Raw genomic sequence first — 16,974 nt, 5'->3', positions numbered from 1 at the left:
CTCCCTCCTTCCCATCCAGCACAACAAACTTACCAGTTGCACACAGCTGCATCGGAAATTGGTTCAGTATCGGCCAATATGCCTCCTTAAAAATCAGGTATCGGTATCAGCCCCCAACATCTCTATCGGTGCACCCCTAAGTGAAAGGATTACACACACGTGTAGAATTCTCAACAGTTTACTGCACAGTAACACATGGAAAGTTAGTCCAAGTGATGACAAAGAAGCTGTCCTTTAAATATCTCTTAAGCCTGTTGTTGTAGATCATTTTAAACGGTCTTTTCACATACCAGTACATAAACAAAAATTAGCTTAAAGTAAGGAAGGAACCTGATTTACTTTGTTTAGCACAGCAGAACATTGCAGGTATAGTATGAATGCACAGAATCTATAAAATCCATTAATGAAACATTAAAAGTTCCTTGTTTGGTACCAAAAATAATAGGGTATTGTATCGGCACAAACAAAATATAGACTGGGCTGAATTGATAGTGAAGATTCTGGGGTCTTGAAGTATACTCTGGTTGGCCTTTCTGTGCTAGAGGCTAATACTGCCTGAAAGTTATTCTCTGGTTTTGGTGAGAGGATTTCATATAATGTACTACAAAATAGTTCCTTAAGTGGTGTGGGCTTGCCACATTTCCCCTCCCCACTTCCAAATATAAGAGGTTTTTGAAGATTTGTAAAATGATGATAATCTAATTTTCCAGGTAATAATTCGTGTATGTGTGTGGGGGAGGTGAGTGTGACCAAAATATGTGCATTGGTAAGTATGGGAAGCTTCCAGGAAACCAATTCTTGGTATGATGTCCTACAGTTATACCCCAGGGAATTATGCAATTATGCACATGCGTAACTTTGTGCACAAAACATATGATTGCGCATAATTGCATAATATCATGTCATTCCCTGGGGTGTAGCCAGTGAGTGGGGAAGGTGAGCTCCTGCCTGCAGGAAAAGGGGATGGGTATGGGAGTGTGTATGGGGTTGGTGTGGGGCCCCCTACCACATGCCCTCCACACCGTGGTACACATGGGTACCTGCAGTGCTGCAAGCCCCATGTGCTGGCATGGGGCCAGCCCGATCTGGCCCAAAGGCACCTGCCAGCAGGGCAAACTGGGCTGGCTCTGTGCCACCACCTGCAGCCCCCAGGATTTACTGGAGCCATGGAGGAGGGGGTGGCAGGGGAGACCACACAAACCCCCCCCATGCCTTCACAAACTCCCACACATAAGTAATCTGCAACTATTTCTAAAGAAGGTTCAAATAGTGTTATGTGTAATTTAATTTTTAAACAAACAAATGTAATTAATTTAGCATAATCTAGAATTTTTCTGTGTATAATTACCTGGGGTGTATAAAGTTGACTCTGTGTGTGCCACCTAATATGCATGAAGGATGCAGTGGGTGGCGGATCAGATGGAAACACAGAAGCTTTCCATTCCTATGGTGTATTTGTATGTTAACCATGCGTTGCATATTGTGCTGCTACATCAGTTGAGAAGATCATTGTATCTGTGTTTGTATTCCTATTGTTGAAGTCGATTTTAATCCTTTTGAGGATTTGGTGGAAATCAGTTTAGAGAGCTTTGTCTCTTTGAATGCCTGTTGCAGAGGTGGTTCATTCTTTGGAAACAGAGGCATAGTTGCAGACTTATTTAAATATATACAACCAAAAAACCTTCTTCTGAAGTCTTTCTTTGCACAATCAAAAGGCTTTTGCTGCAGTGTTGCATGGAGTATTGGTAACAGCAGTATTGAAATGGGGAACTGCCTGAATAGACAGAGATGCTACCAAAACAAGGAAGTACTTTTTAAAAAAAAAAAAAAAAAAAAGAAAGAAAGAAAAAAGAAAAACAGTTGGAGAAGGAAGGAAGTGACTGTCTTGCCACAAAGGTGAGCCACAGACAACTTCAGCCAGTGTGTTCTGTTTACCTGAAAGAAGGAAAATGGAATAAAGGTATGGAGCTTGGTGATGGAAAGCTTGAACATGCAGGAATAAAAGTGAGGTAAATGTTGATATTGGGGAAGGTGGCAGGAGTAAAATGAGCTAGGGAAGGCAAGAGAAGGAAAATTTCTGTGCGTTCTGCCTAATTTAAGTCCTTGCTACCTAGTTAAACACTTAACTAAAAACAAAACACAAAACTAGGATTTCATTTAAATTGGGAAGAGAAAAAAGTAGCATGTATATGTTTAAATAAATCGTACAGAGAAGAATATAAATTCACCAAGAACATGGAGGAGACCGACCTGGTATTAGATGGACTGTTTACATAGCTGTTTTCTGTCCTTGAGGATCAGGCATTCCTTGGAGTAATCAGATTCTTCATTTCTATCTTGTAAAACGTTCTAAAGAAACTTTGCTTCCATTTAGAGTACCACTAAAACAGCAAAAGGGGATCTATAAAATGGAATGAAAGATTAAATATTTGTATGTTTCTCTCTCTCAAAGCAGAGGTCACACTCTAACAGGCATTCTTAGATCATGAAATTTCTTTTTACAACCTTATTAAATAGTAAAGCTAATACTATTTTAGGAGGAGGATTCTTTTCTAGAAGAATTACTGGTGGACATTTTCCGTCATTGAGCAATAGAAATAATGAGTAGTGAGAGGATTGATACTGGTGTGGCAACAGTAGTATTATGTACTTGGCCTCTTGTAGACTACTAGTGAGTGATTTATATCGCCACTACACGTGTATATATACTGTTTGGACATATTTAGTCAGTTTAATGTTGTTTAATATCTAGTCAGTTTACACTATGCTGATCACTTCTGTGTTAAATACCTGGACAAAAAAAAATCTTCTTGTTTTTGCTTAAGCATTGCAAGCTCCATGAAAGCTAATCAAAATTTAAACTATAACTTAACGATTATTAAATGTATAAGCTACTCCCCAAAGATTGCTTTGGCTTCTGATTTTGTCAGAGACCTCAGGATATGCACACAAGTGCATTTTTAAAATTTGCCAGTGGGGGAATCTGATTTTACAGATGTCAGAGGCTGATTACTCCAAGGGTATTAATGGTCTAATGATAGCAAGACATCATCAAGCATGTGACTATCCTAACAACTCTGTTTGTAGGTATGGCTCTAAAGTGATGGGCTGACAGCTGCACATCTAATGAGGACAATTTTTTTTCACCTGTTCAAAAATATAATTTTGTTGTTGTTCTTTTATGACAAAAATGCTTTGGAATGGCGTGTGGACCAGATTCAGGTTAAACTTGCTTAATAAAATGTAACCATCTCTTGGCATTTTTTTCAACAAACTTACCTAAAATGGGTGCTATGCATCCTGTAAAATTCCAGGATTTCTTAATGACAAGAACAAAGCAGTTAACTTTTTTATCCAGAAGACTTTTAAATTGTCTGGATCTCTTTATTTGAAGGACCACTGCACTAGTTAATTTGGTGTTCTGCTGTTTTATGTTGAAACTCCATATACAGAACGCAGAAGAACTGCAGGGAAGGAGGGGTGAGGGTGGTTGGTTGGTTTTCTTGATTTGAGTAACTCTTTAGAGGTTTGCTGTCTTGCTTTCTGTTCAGGGAATCTGGCGCATTCCCGTGGATGAAATCGACCGCCCAGGCAGTTTTGCATCTCATATGAACCGCTCTATTGTCTTGTTGCTGAATGTACTGTCACAGCTCAAGGATTCCAACACCTTATTGAAAGTCTCATCTATGCTGCAAAGGACCCCTGACCAGGGAAAGTAAGATGTTTTGTGTTAGCTTATGATTCTTTCCTAATTTTTTTTTAATTAATTTCTCATAATTTTTCTGTTGCAAGAAAAACATTTAATCTGGTTTGAGGAAATAAATGCTGATCCATAGCACTATGAATTGTGCTTGTGTTAAAGAAAAGAACATAGGTCAGGAATGTGAATTAACATGGTTCTGAGGAATTCTGGCTACTGGTGCAAAAGGATACTGAGAGCTGTGCCTCCAGAGTTTAGATTCTCAGCCATTCTAGAACTACTTGGCACTCCCAGGAGGCGCAAGCTGCCAAAAAGCAGGTTTTACTGACCTGCTGTGGATTCCATTTTTCCTGTGAGAAGAATCTGGCTGGGGCATAGGCCAGTATCACACTTACCCAGCCCTCTTTTTAGCATCTGCCCTCTGGAGAAGGGTTCGTGGCATAGACAGTAGGGGTGTGCAAAACAGGCCGTATTTGATCCTGATTCAGCCCAAACTGGGGACGGTGATTTGACTTGTTGATTTGGATCACTGTCCCCAATTTGTTTCAGACAAATCCAGAGATTCAGTGTGGATTCAGAGAATTGGCAATTCTGCCATAGATGCAGCTTTAAATGTTTTTCTGCATACCTTGAGGTACCAGCTGCAGCTCGTGAACGCTGTGATGCTGGGGCAGTTGGAGCATCCCACGTGAGCATGGGAGGGCCCCCCCGCCTGTTTGGCAGCGAACCCAGAAGTGGACCAGAAGTACTTCCGCTCCACTTCTGGGTCCTCTGCCAAGCATGTGGGGGGTCCAACCGTACTGCCTTGGCTCAGCGATCAGCCGTGCGGGGACCCTGGTTGCCCCCCCAAACCAAGGAGGCACCAGTCACCAAGCTGGGGCGGGGGGGAGGGCAGCACAGTCCCTGGCAGACCCAGAAGTGCTTCTGGTCCACTTTTGGGTCTGCTGCCGAGCACGCTGGGGAGCACCATGCGCTCCTGTGGGATGCTCCATCCACCCCACCATGGCAGCATTCACGAGCCGTGCTGGTACCTTGAGGTATGTAGAAAAAACATTTAAAGCTGTGTCTACGTCTGAATTGCCAGAGGGTTCTGATTCGATTCGGAGAGATTAAAGGGTCTCCTGATTCAATTTGGATTTGGAGATTCGGCCACCAGATCGAGCGGAATCTCGGCCGAATCGAATCGGGGACCAAAGCTTCTCACAGCTGTAACGGACAGCTCTGTGTCCCTGCATCCTTAATTAATTGAACAACCCCAAACTAGGTCTTGGGAGCTGACACTAAGACAGTGGTCCTCAATGTTTTTAGGCTCAAGGCACTTTTCCTTAGGCATAAGGCACCCCTTGGAAAATGTTGTCTTTTTAGTTTTCACTCTTTTGATTGCAGAAAAATAATAGTAGAGCAATTCTTTTGCTGCAAAGAATTCAGAAAGACCTCAAAGGTCAGAGTGTTTGTGTTTTTTAACACTATGAATTCCTATTTGAGATCTTTTGGGTTATTTTGTGAATTGTGTTCGCATACCTAACAGTGCAAATATAGTGTGGCACCCCACGGCATTCCTTAAAGAATCCCAGGGTGCCTCAGAGTGCCATAATACCCTGGTTGAAAATAAGTGGTCTAAGGCCTTGTCTAATAGGAGAGTAATCTAATTTTAATTATGTTGATTTTTATTTGAAAAATTGCCATTTTAAACTTGACTGTATGTTGGCATCTTTGGAAAGGCCAGGATCTAAATATGACAGGGAAAAATTGGAGAAAAAAATCTTGAGGCAAAATTTTCAGTTGGTTACCAAGAAGGAAGCATTAAAAGTGCATCTAAATGTTTTTTAAGAAATGTAGGGTAATATCAATGACAGTTGTATTGTAGTGGCTGGAAGCATTAGGCCACTCGGGGCTGTCCCTAGTGGGGAGGCGAATTGGGGCAACCACCCATGCCCCATGCTTTGGTGGGGGCCCTGCAGAACTGGGTGGTGCAGTCACTTGGAGACGGTGTAAATGTGAATTGTTTTGAGTGTGTTTGCCAGTATGCATAAACTATATAGGCAGTGTATGTGTATGTATACACATGCACATATACTTGGTATTTTAAGAGGGCTTTCTTTTTTCACTTTAACTAAACTCAAAACATCAGATATGCACAAAAAGCCCCAGAACTGTCATTAATTAAGTAAATTTTCACCTGAAAACCCACCAGTATGGCTTAAAGATGTGTTCTCAATAGACTTCCTCCAATTAACATAATTTTTTGTTGTACTTGCTGGTTAGCACGTGTGTTGACTCACGAGCCTTTTAACAGTAGAAGTATGGCTTTTAAAGTTAGCTTGTCTCCCTTCATCTCAAGTGGCCATTTTCCATTGTTGTGTGAGCCACCCTAGTGTTCAAGGTTATTTAGCATATTTGACCTCCTTTTTGGAGAGAACCCAGATTTTTGAATAACAAAAGCTTGCAGATTTTAAGGTGCAGGAAAGCTTCTACACTCGTTTTCTTCATTATTCCTATTTATGCAGGCAAGATGTCAAGAGCATTGTTGATGAATGCCATCTTTCCTATATATTGGGAGCAGCATGCAAGAAGTTCACATACTGAAGTTGTTTGGTGTACAGTTAATGTAAATGTTTGCTGCCTTTTGCGGTTTACCTTGTATTCTATGTGCTATTTATTTTAAGAATTTAATTTTTATTCATTCTTATTTTTGAAGTCCTGGAGTTTCTGACAGTTCAGTTTCATTGGTTACATTCTCATTTTGGCACAGGAAGTACTTAAGGGATGCAGATCGCCAGGTGCTTGCCCAACAAGCCTTTGTTCTCACAGTGAAGGTGTTAGAGGACACACTCAACGATCTGACACAAGTAAGAAAGTTGCTATGAAGATGTAGAATTTTTAGCAAATTAGTTTTGATTTGCTAATGCTTGGCTATAGGTAGTTAAACGGCTTCCCAAACCTTCTGTGGACCAGTTGTTATTCATACTAGGGCTGTGCAAAGCTTTGGGTGCTGATTTGATTCAGAGGAGGTTTGGCCCAATTTTTTTTTAGTGGTTGAATCTCCAAATCCAAATCGAATCGGGGAACCAATAAAAAGGTCCAAATCAATTCCAAAGCTCTCTGAATCTTCAGGAACGATTTGGAGAGCTTTGATTCAGGCAGTCCCCGCCCACTGCAGCAGGGAGCTGGAGCCAAATTCGGAGCTGGTAAGTAGGGGGCAGGGAAGGGACCAAGGGGGGACCCCTGCCAGGCCTGCTCCCCCAGCTCTCAGTGCTTTTTTTAAAAAAAACCAAAAAAACCCCACTCACTGGGTGCTGCCAGGTGGGGGGGCGATCCCTACTGCCCCACACTGCATGGGGGGGTTCTGCCACAACCCCTCTGACCTCCTTGGGTCTTTGGGGGACTCATGGAAGCACCCTGCAGGGGGCAGTGGGGATCACCCCCTGCCAGGCAGGAACCGGTGATTCTGGGGGTTTTGGGTATGAGTTTTCTTTGAAGGGCTGGAGCTGGGGCGGGGGACAGCCATGGAGGAGTGGGGGGTGGGTCAGAGGTCTTGTGCAGAGTTCCTCACGCAGTGGGGGGCAGTGGGGATTGCCCACCCCCCACCTGGCAGCACCCAGGGAGTCAGAGTGGGTTTTTTTGTTGTTGTTGTTTTGGGTTTTTTTGCAAAGTGCCAGGAGCTGGGTTGGGCAGGGCAGCCATTGCCAGGGATGGGCCTGGGTGATTCAGACCTTTAGCAGCAGCCGAATCACCGAATTGAATCACTGTCCCCCAAAGCAAATACTAGCCGCTTCGCACAGGCCTAATTCCTTCCCTTTTATTTATTTCTAATGTGTTTAGCTAGTGCACCTAAAATTTCTCCTGCAGTAGTCTTACTCATTTGTAAAATCCAGAAATGAATCCATTTAGGGGAGTTGAGTCCAATGGTTTTGATTCTACTCTTCTTGTGTAAGTTGGGAATTCCATATGATTTAGGAAAACAGTGCACACAGAGCAAAATCTGACGTGGGATCTATAATTAAATGACTGGATGTTTCACTAGCAAAACATCCTTTAGATTAGATTTTGATTTTGTTTCTTTAATGCCATATTTAATGGGGGGAGCCCCTAGTCATGGATTTGAGAATGAGATGGGATGTGGGGGCAGGTATCTGCTGCTCCAGCTCTGACCCTGACCCAGGGCAGACTATTTAACTGCTTTCCTTGCTGCAGCAATGAATGGGATGAATTGAAGGTGAAGGTGACCAGTGAATAATTAGATTTAGTACATGGAAAATTATAGCAAGTTTGTATATTTTCTATGTATAGAATGTAATTATTTGTGTGGGGGGGTTCTTAAATTCAGAGTAGTTTTGGAGTCAGATAAATAAGGTACTATTCCCTCACCACATTCCTTCAGCATGTTACGTGAACAGTTACTGTTAAGTGGTATTATTCATAGATTGTGAAAGGAGTAAAAGAAGAGCAAGCTGTGTTTGTCAGATTTCTACAAAGATCACTGACTGGCTGAATTGGTACCTATCTATCATACCACACTTGTCTGCAGATAAAGTGGTGTCAAATTAATTTTGTTGTAACTTAGAAAAATATAGGTGAATAAATCAAGGGAAGACTTCAAGTCTAAAAATTTGAGGAGCACCAGCAAGCAAACTTGCTGAAAATGTGTTTAGCAGAGTTGGACCCATGTACGTCTGTTGAGCATCTGTGACTCTGTCTAGCAAGTCCTACTACACCCAAACTGAAGAATTTTAATATTAGCCGTTTTAACAGCTCTAGTCTGAGCGGAAGGAATATAGACTTCACCTTACTCAAATTTTTATAGGTTTACTGTTAGATCAGAGTCTGGCATAATATTTTAGTCTAACCACAGGAAAAGGATTAGGTCAGAGCAACCAAAAGACAGAAGGTGAAATGTTGAGGTTGGTTTGTAAAGTGCCAGGAGCAATGGCTTTGTATTTTTGGTTTCAGTGGGCACGTCTACATGAGATGCTTAACATGCAGTAGACTGATTAACTGAATATTACAGTGTTATGGCAAAAACCATGCTATTAGGCTAATGCACAGTAGTATTAGTCTACTGCATGGTAACTGTCATGAAAAAAGCATGCAATTGAACTAGTGTGCAGTGGCAGCCTACTGCATCTTTATTTAGTACTTCCTTTTGCCAGTAGTAAGTTTTAATGCATAGGAGGCACTGCACTAATGAACACGTAGATGTGCCTACTATGTTAGGGGAAACTTCTTATTGTCCAAACACTGATATTGCTCATTTAAATATATAGAGCATTGACTGAAGCAGCGGAAGGAAATTTAGGGTTAAAATAAATCCATGCTGTTGATTCATCAACGTATTTTAACCAGTCATAACAGTTGTGGTTTGAAGTGATTTTTTTCCCCTTTTTTTCTTATGGGTGGTGGGTTGTTTTTTTTTTGGTTTTTTTTGGACTCTGCATGGATAAGCATTAGATATACTGAGTTCTTCAATACAAGACAGGATGACACCATGTTGCATGTTGTTGACATGCTGGGCGCATCTGTGACGTAGTGCCAGCAGGCACTAACCTTGACACTGCCACTACAGCACAGTAGCTTGTTGCTTCAGTAAGGTCAGAAATGACCTGTGCACCACCAGGACTGCATGGTACCAGGGGTACCACTTGCTTTATCAAGTACTAAATGATCAACTGCATAGTGGGCACATGTGTAGACATATCCACTCTGTAGCTGTAGTCAGATTTTTCAAGCACTGAGTAACTTCTGATTTCAGCAGTAAGTAAAATGGGTTTTCCCCCATGCACACTCACAGGTTTCGGAAGATCAGGGTTCCAAATCTTGTAGCCTTGTAGTTGGAAGGATGACAACAGACGTCTCCAACAAAGCTAGTGCTGAAGAGGGGAAGGAGGTCCTTCCCAAAAAGCCAGTTCTTTCTGATGGAGCAGGACATGTTACTGAGAATGGAGTGAAAGAAGTGACCCAGGGACAAACTCCCAATGCTATGGACACGTTGGAACAAGAGGATAAGAATAACAAAGAAATAAAAGAGGTTCCTAGGCCTGGCTCAGTTGAGCCCATGGATCTTGACAGCTATTCCACTGACCCTGAGAAAATTGATTCTTCCTGTAAACGCACTGAGTCAGACCGTGTTCAGCCTAGCAGGAACTTAAAGGATAAAACACCTGAAAGCCGAACTGCAGAACTCTCCCTGGAAGACTTAAGTATCAGCTCAAAGCACCAGCAGCAAGTAGCTAAAGGAACGATCCAGACACCACCAACAGAGGAGGCTGTTCAGAGATCAAATAGAAAGAGGAAGTTACTAGAGGATGTAGAATCTGGGAAAACCCTCTTGCTTGATGCCTACCGGGTATGGCAGCAAGGTCAAAAGGTCATGGCCTATGACCTGGGCAGAATTGAGAAGATCATGTCTGAAACATATATGCTGATTAAACAGGTAAGTGATTTTACTTTCAAATTCTACTTTTTCATTGTGACCTCTGATCTCAGATATTCTTTGTGCAAAATCCTTTCCCCAAGATAGTACTACCATTACCATTGCACAACTCAGATAACATAAAGTGATTAAATTATATATTTTGATTAATAATATTAGGGCCATATATTCCTTACTTTAAAGGTCTTAATTTTTGATGCTGCATCATCCTCTCTTTCCATTGTTCACTTAGGCACATTCTTTTAACAGATGTAGTTTATGGCCTTGTCAAAGAATGTGCGATAGGAACTTTTTCTGACTTTTTTCCTGGCCAGTGGGATTCAGTGATAGCTGACACATGTGGAATGCAGGGGCATCTGCTTTGTAGTTTCAAGAGTGGCAGTGTTAGCACAGCAATTACTTCTTATACTGGTGCCAAATTAATAAACAGCAGCACTCCTATCATGATTACAACAAACTAAAGCAATGAATAACAATGAATGCCATGTCTGACAAAACATCAGAAGAGCTGCATATGTGTGAAAGGGCCTCGTGGTCCACCAAACCCTTTCTGAGCAGGTCTGCGTGTGCTACCTAGGCACTTGTCCTGACAGGGGTGTTATTTAGGACCAAAGAAAGTTGGATCTGCATATACTGGAACTCAAGGGGCCTGTTCTAAGCTGTCGAAATTGGTGGGAACTTCTGCTATTCATACTTACTCAATATGTGGGGACTCTTATTCTGGATTGATGTGCTTTTGCTTCTGTTTAGTTTAGTCTGCTTTGAAACTGTGATCACTGAGAGTACTCATGGCTTCATTAATTGTATTTGCTTTATTTAGGTGGATGAAGAAGCAGCCCTTGAACAGGCAGTCAAGTTCTGTCAGGTGCATATGGGAACCTCAGCACAGAAACAGGTAAGTTCTGAACCATTTCTTCTCTTTCTACCATTAGCAATACCTTTTATCTCATGGTCTGATCATAGCAATTAAGTCTGTTATGGCCAGTAGGAGTGATTGTAGATATTAGGAGGATCTGTTAGCATCATTTCTGTAGAATAGGTTTCATGGGAGATGAGGGAGGGAGGAGTGCTTTACTCTTCAAATGTTCTGGTAAGTATTTGGTTGCTAAGAAGAATTCAGTTCCTATTTTGTTTCTTAGCCCTCTGTCACACTTCCTTGTTTTTCCTTCTTGTGTGCATTTTCTGCAATTTAAACACTTGCAATCCCCTTTCTCTGGCAGTTTTCATCATATTCATTACTACAAAGGCTATTGCAGGATTACAAGTAATAACTTGTAATTTGTTGCTTAGCTGAGGTGAGCTGGCTTAAGATACAGAGATGTAGGTAGCTATACAGATACAGTAGTGGAAACCTGAGTGCATCATCTACCAAGAGAGAGCTCTTGCACACGCTCTCAATTTTCTGAGCCTTTGGATGAGAAACAACAGATCTGAATTTTTTGTTACATGTAAAGGTCGCATTTCACATAGTCTCCCAGGAACTCGGTGGTTTTTGGGTGACTACTATACTCAACTGGAACTTGAAGTAGAATTGTTATTTGCTTTATGCTTTGAGAGAGCTGAGCTAATGCCAAAAGCAAAAAGAAGATGGGTCAGTAGGTTTGACTTATGGTGATTCATGTTGCTGGCAAACTATGGAGCTAGCAGCAGCACAGGATTGTGGGTTTCTGGCAACAATGGCTTAGTTTCCCCAAGCTTCTCGCGCCAGCACACAAGGCTTAAGAGTAAAAACAGTGACTCGGAGTCAGTCTAAAAAGTAATACATTTGGGAAAGTCTGAGTGTTTAGCCAATTGTTTAATGCTACTCAGCTGATTTATGCATTACTTTATAATGCAAGCTAGACTTTATATTATAGATTGCTAGTCCTCAAAATCTATTTAACAACTGTTTGAAGTAGAAACTTTGTTACATTTTACCATTTTACAACATAGGAAAGAATTTTTGCAATTGTAAAGCTAGATACAAAAAGTGCCTCTGCTTAAGATTTCCTACACCAAAAATGTAGACCTGTGCAAGAAGATTGAACTGAATTCAGTGTAACTTCATTATGAAGGACGGGTAAATCAAAGTGTTTGAAAAATGGGTGCAAGTGGTAAAATCATGTATCTTTACTTCATCCCAAATTGGTAAATGAGTATAACACATCACAGTGGTTGTAGTAGATAAAACTACTAAATGAAAAGATAAATAGGCTGGAGGGGCACTTTCTCTTGCATCCTCCTTTAATTGCTTTTCCCTCCTACAGGTCCTACCTTCTGTCTCCTGTAGCAGCCGATTGCCCTGATTTTGCATATTCATTGAGTATCTAATTAGTACAAGTTAGAGTAGTTATCACCCCCATTTTCCAGTTGGCTTATTCTCATTTAACACACTGAGTTTTAGCCCACAGAGGTCTGTTGTGAATTCACCTGCTAATGCTTCTCCCAGGCTTGGCCCATTCTATCTACACACCTGTATAAGACACAGTAAAGATAAATTTCCCTATTCTAAGGGGTTTTGAGATTCCTCTTGCTGATTTCCGTTAGTCCACTGGCATCGCCGTTTCTTTTTGCTTTTGGCTTAGATATAATTTGTCCTTTTATTTAACTGTATTAAATATAGATGGGTTTTTTTACTAAAAACATTCATACTACATTCTTTCTTGAAGACCACAAAGCTACTGCAGTGGGAATGAATAAAAGGCCTTTCTAATGAATGAACGTGTAGTATGAAGACACAGAGCTTTATGCCGTACTTTTGCAGATTATTTGGGTCTGTCAGTAACTCTCTCTTCAAAAGAGATATTTTGCTATCCTTGATACCAGGTATGAACTACACGTGCCCCTGGTGGCTGGGGGGGGCATGGCTGTGGGAGTGCGGTGGCAGTGGCAGGAGCTCGGCGGCGGTAAGCGCAGACCTCCCGCAGACACTGCCAGCGCTGGCGGGGGTGGTGGGTGCTGGCGAGCACTGACCAGGGATTGGTGACTGCCTGCGGGCGCATTTTTGTAGGGGGTGCACCGCCATGCTCAGGGAGTGCACCCCCTACGCATCGCCCTATATGCTGGGCTTTTCATATAATTCAAGCAGCTTTTTAGCTTTAGGCAGGGCAACTACAGATTTGCTTTTAGAATTAGCACTTTGTTACCCACAGAGGTCAGAAGAGAGGAGTGTGTTGCATTTTTATAGCCTGCTTGCCTGAGGATGTTGAAACCATGAGTGTAACTGAGGTGGGACCACTGGAACAGCAGTTCCCTTTTCCCCTCACCCCATTACCTTTGTACGGCCACCTTTGTGGAGGTGGGGGCACAAAAGCAATTGTTGCCACAGCAGCTGATCATATCCAAAAATCAGCACAGTAGGAGTTGGTGCTGCTCCGGGCATGGAGATGTGCTGTCAAGCCTGGCTGCTTTTTCTGTTGATGATGATGATAATAATTAATTTGGTATGGAGTGTTATACATTAGATTAGAAATCTAAACACTCAGGCATTAGAATTACAGGAGTACTTGTTGACAGGGATCATCTTTCTTGTCTTGCTGTAGATGCGCCCCCTTTTGCTTTACACTGTTATTACTACAGTAGTCTCTTGGGTTGTTTTGGCACACTTCTGAGGCTAATGTGTTAAATGAAAGTGATCTCGGAGTCCTAGTGGACTCCAAGATGAACATGAGTCATCAGTGTGACAAAGTCATCAGAAAAGTTAACTACACTTTATCATGCAGCAGCAGATGCGTGACAGACAGAACCAAGGAGGTGATACTTCCCCTCTATTGGGCGCTGGTCAGACCGCAGTTGGAGTACTGCGTGCAGTTTTGGACGCCACACTTCAAGAGGGATGTGGATAACCTGGAGAGGGTCCAGAGAAGGGCCACTCATATGATTCAGGGCTTGCAGGCCAAGCCCTACAAGGAGAGACTAGGGCACCTAGACCTCTTCAGCCTCTGCAAGAGAAGGTTGAGAGGCGACCTTGTGGCTGCCTGTAAATTCATCATGGGGGCGCAGAAGGGAATTGGTGAAGCTCTGCTCACCAAGGCACCCCAGGGGGTCACAAGAAATAATGGCCATAAGCTAGCAGAGAGCAGATTTAGACTGGACATTAGGAGGAACTTCTTCATAGTTAGAGTGGCCAAGGTCTGAAATGGGCTCCCAAGGGAGGTGGTGCTCTCCCCTACCCTGCGGGTCTTCAAGAGGAGGTTGGATGGGCATCTGGCTGGGGTCATCTGAACCCAGCACTCTTTCCTGTCCAGGGCAGGGGGTCAGACTCAATGATCTATTGAGGTCCCTTCCAACCCTAACATCTATGAATCTATGATGATGTAAAGAAAAATAGTTTTCAAGGCCTAGTTTAGTTGGCTTCACAAAAAACCAGTTTAATTTTTTTTGGAATTTGTGGGCTGATGAAGCCCTTACTCGATCATACTATCAAGGAAATCTTCTGATTTTGCTAAAACATACTTCCACAGGTGTGGAATCTTGACAGCAATTTTCATTTTTGGGACTATTGACTTTTAAAAACAGTTTATAGAGTAACAAGATAAAATGTAATCTTTTCTTTTTCTCCCAGAAATGTGTGCACAGATGAGAACACCAGAGACAGATAATCCAGTGTGTTTTAAATGTTGTCCTTCCCATATAATTTCAAGATGCTTTGTGTTGGGTTCTCTGTATTGTCTTCGTATTTTGTAATAGTGCTTCATTGAAGCATCAGTTTGCAAAGCTCTTCAGAACTAGCTGATTTTTTTTTTTTTTTTTTTTTATTGAGTGGGTGAAAATGGGAAGAAGAACAGGAATTTATTTTGTCTGAAGGACCTTTCTCACCAGAGTAGCTGTATGATGGGCTCAGTGGCATTTTCCTGTTTGAAATTTAAATAAAGATATTAAGCAAGAAACGTTATACTCTTTTTTTTTTTCTTCTGGTCTCATATAGTACTGTCTTTTATAACTCATGTGGATGAAGAAGTCAAGTTATGTCATTTTACTTCCTTGTAAAACAAACAATAACTGAATAGTCATAAACTTGCATTTGGGAATTGGGTGTAAAAATAATGTGCCAAGTAACTAACTTCTTACAGTTCATGCTAGAGGACTTCTGTGTAGAGTTCAGATTCTATGATAAGGTCAATGTGACCAATAGGACCATATCAATCTTCAGATGCTACTCTGAAATTTGTCTGTATCTGTTAAGTTTTTGTGCTCAAAATTTTTGAAGATTCCTGGAGTGCAGTTCCGTTCTCAGATCCTCTGACCAAGTCATTGATCATTCAGACATGCAGTGAAAAGATAAGACAGGAAAACATTACAAACAAACTAGTCTTGAGTGTACTGTAGTAATTTAGTACCAAGTTATGCCAGAACAGAACAGCTTCATCTAATAAATTATTTGCAATAAAACTTTTTTGTCTCCTAATTTACAATGTGCATTTTGTTCCTGTTGTAGGAAGTTCCTTTCAGGAAGCAGGAAATACAAACTAGAGAGACTATTTAGCCTCAGTCTGATTTGTTATCTGCTTGAGATGTGATCTTCAGTAGCATGGAGCCAGTGTGTTGCTGCTAGAACAAACTATGAATTTATATGTAGGCACTACAGTATTCACTCTTAGGGATATCTCTCCGGTTTCAACAGACTGAATTGTGCTTTATCTAAAACTGGTAAATATTTACCTTCTGTACACAAATGGTGTCACTAAAGCAGTAGCAGCATGGAAAAATGGACTTGTGGGATCTGAGGGATTTTCTTTCACTGCCACAGATTGGCTATTGGAACTGTAAAATTTATGCTGTCGAGGTGCATATTTTGCACAGACTTTTATAGGCTACTAAAATTAGTGACTGAATGAATGTCATGTCCAACTAATATCTCTTACTTTTTTTTACCTTTTTTTCTTCAGCCCATTCAGGGAAGTTTTCATCTAAGATATTTGGCAACACTGTTTTCAAAGTCTTTGGTGTTTTTCATGTCTCTTCAAGCACAACCAGAAAATAAGTCAGTGCTTGAAGAGCAGTTTGAGTTTTATAGTGAGGCTTCTTTAAATCTTTTTCAGGATTTATTTTAACACTAATATTTAGACGCTTTCATTTTGGTTGTAGAAATTCTCTGAGATCTTCTTGACAGATGTGGAGGTGAACAGCTAGTTTTTTCCTTTCTTAAACAAGTCAGATGCAGCTCTGAACAGAAAAGCTCATCTGGAAAGATTCCCCCCCCCCCCCGAGACAGTTAGAGGGATGTGAAGGTGCAAAATGCAAGCTTGCTGTGCTTGACTGACTGTGTCTAGCTCCTAGAGCAGTGGTTACTAACCGGTCAATCCTGGAGCCTCTTGCAGTGGATCCGGGGGGGGGGGGCTGGGGGTGTGAATGCATGTGGGTGCCCCCCTCGCCCTCCCCCCCCAGCCCAGCAGGTCAGTTGGTGGGGGAAGGCAAGGGGCAGGGGCCAGATAGAGGCCCCCACAGTGAGGGACAGAGTGCAGGAGCAGCCTGGTGAGCCCAGCTGGGCGGGTGGTAAAAGGATCGAGTCCGCTACTGCCTCCCAGCCTCAGCCCCTTCTCTCCTCTCTCTCCTTCTCCTCCCCCCATGAGTGTCCCAGATCTGTGTGGGAGAGGGCAGGCTGCCACTGGGCCTAGGAGGTGGCACTGGGCTGTTCCCAGTGGAAGCTGGGGCTGCGCTGTGGTCGGGCCAGGTAGTGGAGTTGAGGGGGCTACAGTGAATTTTCAGGTGGCTCCAGCCCTGCATAGGTGGACTCCCAATGCCACTACCGCCCAACCCAATCACAGTGAGGCCCCAGCCTCCACTGGGAGCAACCCAGCCCCAGCCTGCCCTGCCCCGCGCAGGTCCGGGGCCACCCCCCCCCCCCCCGCCCCCCCCGCCGCAC

At 42.4% G+C, this 16,974-nt stretch overlaps 1 protein-coding gene across 4 annotated transcripts in view; it reads left to right on the top strand.

The window, feature by feature from the left end:
• The window catches only part of CABIN1 (calcineurin binding protein 1), a 280,731-nt gene that overhangs the window by 224,828 nt on the left and 38,929 nt on the right, over positions 1–16,974 (top strand). For 3 of the 4 annotated variants that reach the window (XM_019506890.1, XM_019506887.1, XM_019506888.1), the window contains exons 31-34: positions 3,525–3,715; positions 6,453–6,549; positions 9,489–10,130; positions 10,951–11,025. In XM_019506890.1, coding sequence (XP_019362435.1) covers positions 3,525–3,715; positions 6,453–6,549; positions 9,489–10,130; positions 10,951–11,025 — 1,005 coding nt within the window. The remainder of the gene's footprint in view (positions 1–3,524; positions 3,716–6,452; positions 6,550–9,488; positions 10,131–10,950; positions 11,026–16,974) is intronic. The other variant, XM_019506891.1, reaches the window with a different exon arrangement.

This window comes from Gavialis gangeticus, unplaced genomic scaffold, assembly GCF_001723915.1.
Source record: "Gavialis gangeticus isolate Ggan-Ray unplaced genomic scaffold, GavGan_comp1, whole genome shotgun sequence".
Classification (NCBI taxonomy): domain Eukaryota; kingdom Metazoa; phylum Chordata; order Crocodylia; family Gavialidae; genus Gavialis; species Gavialis gangeticus.
The sequence above is the reverse complement of the archived record's forward strand: the minus strand, read 5'-3'. Positions and strand labels throughout refer to the sequence as shown.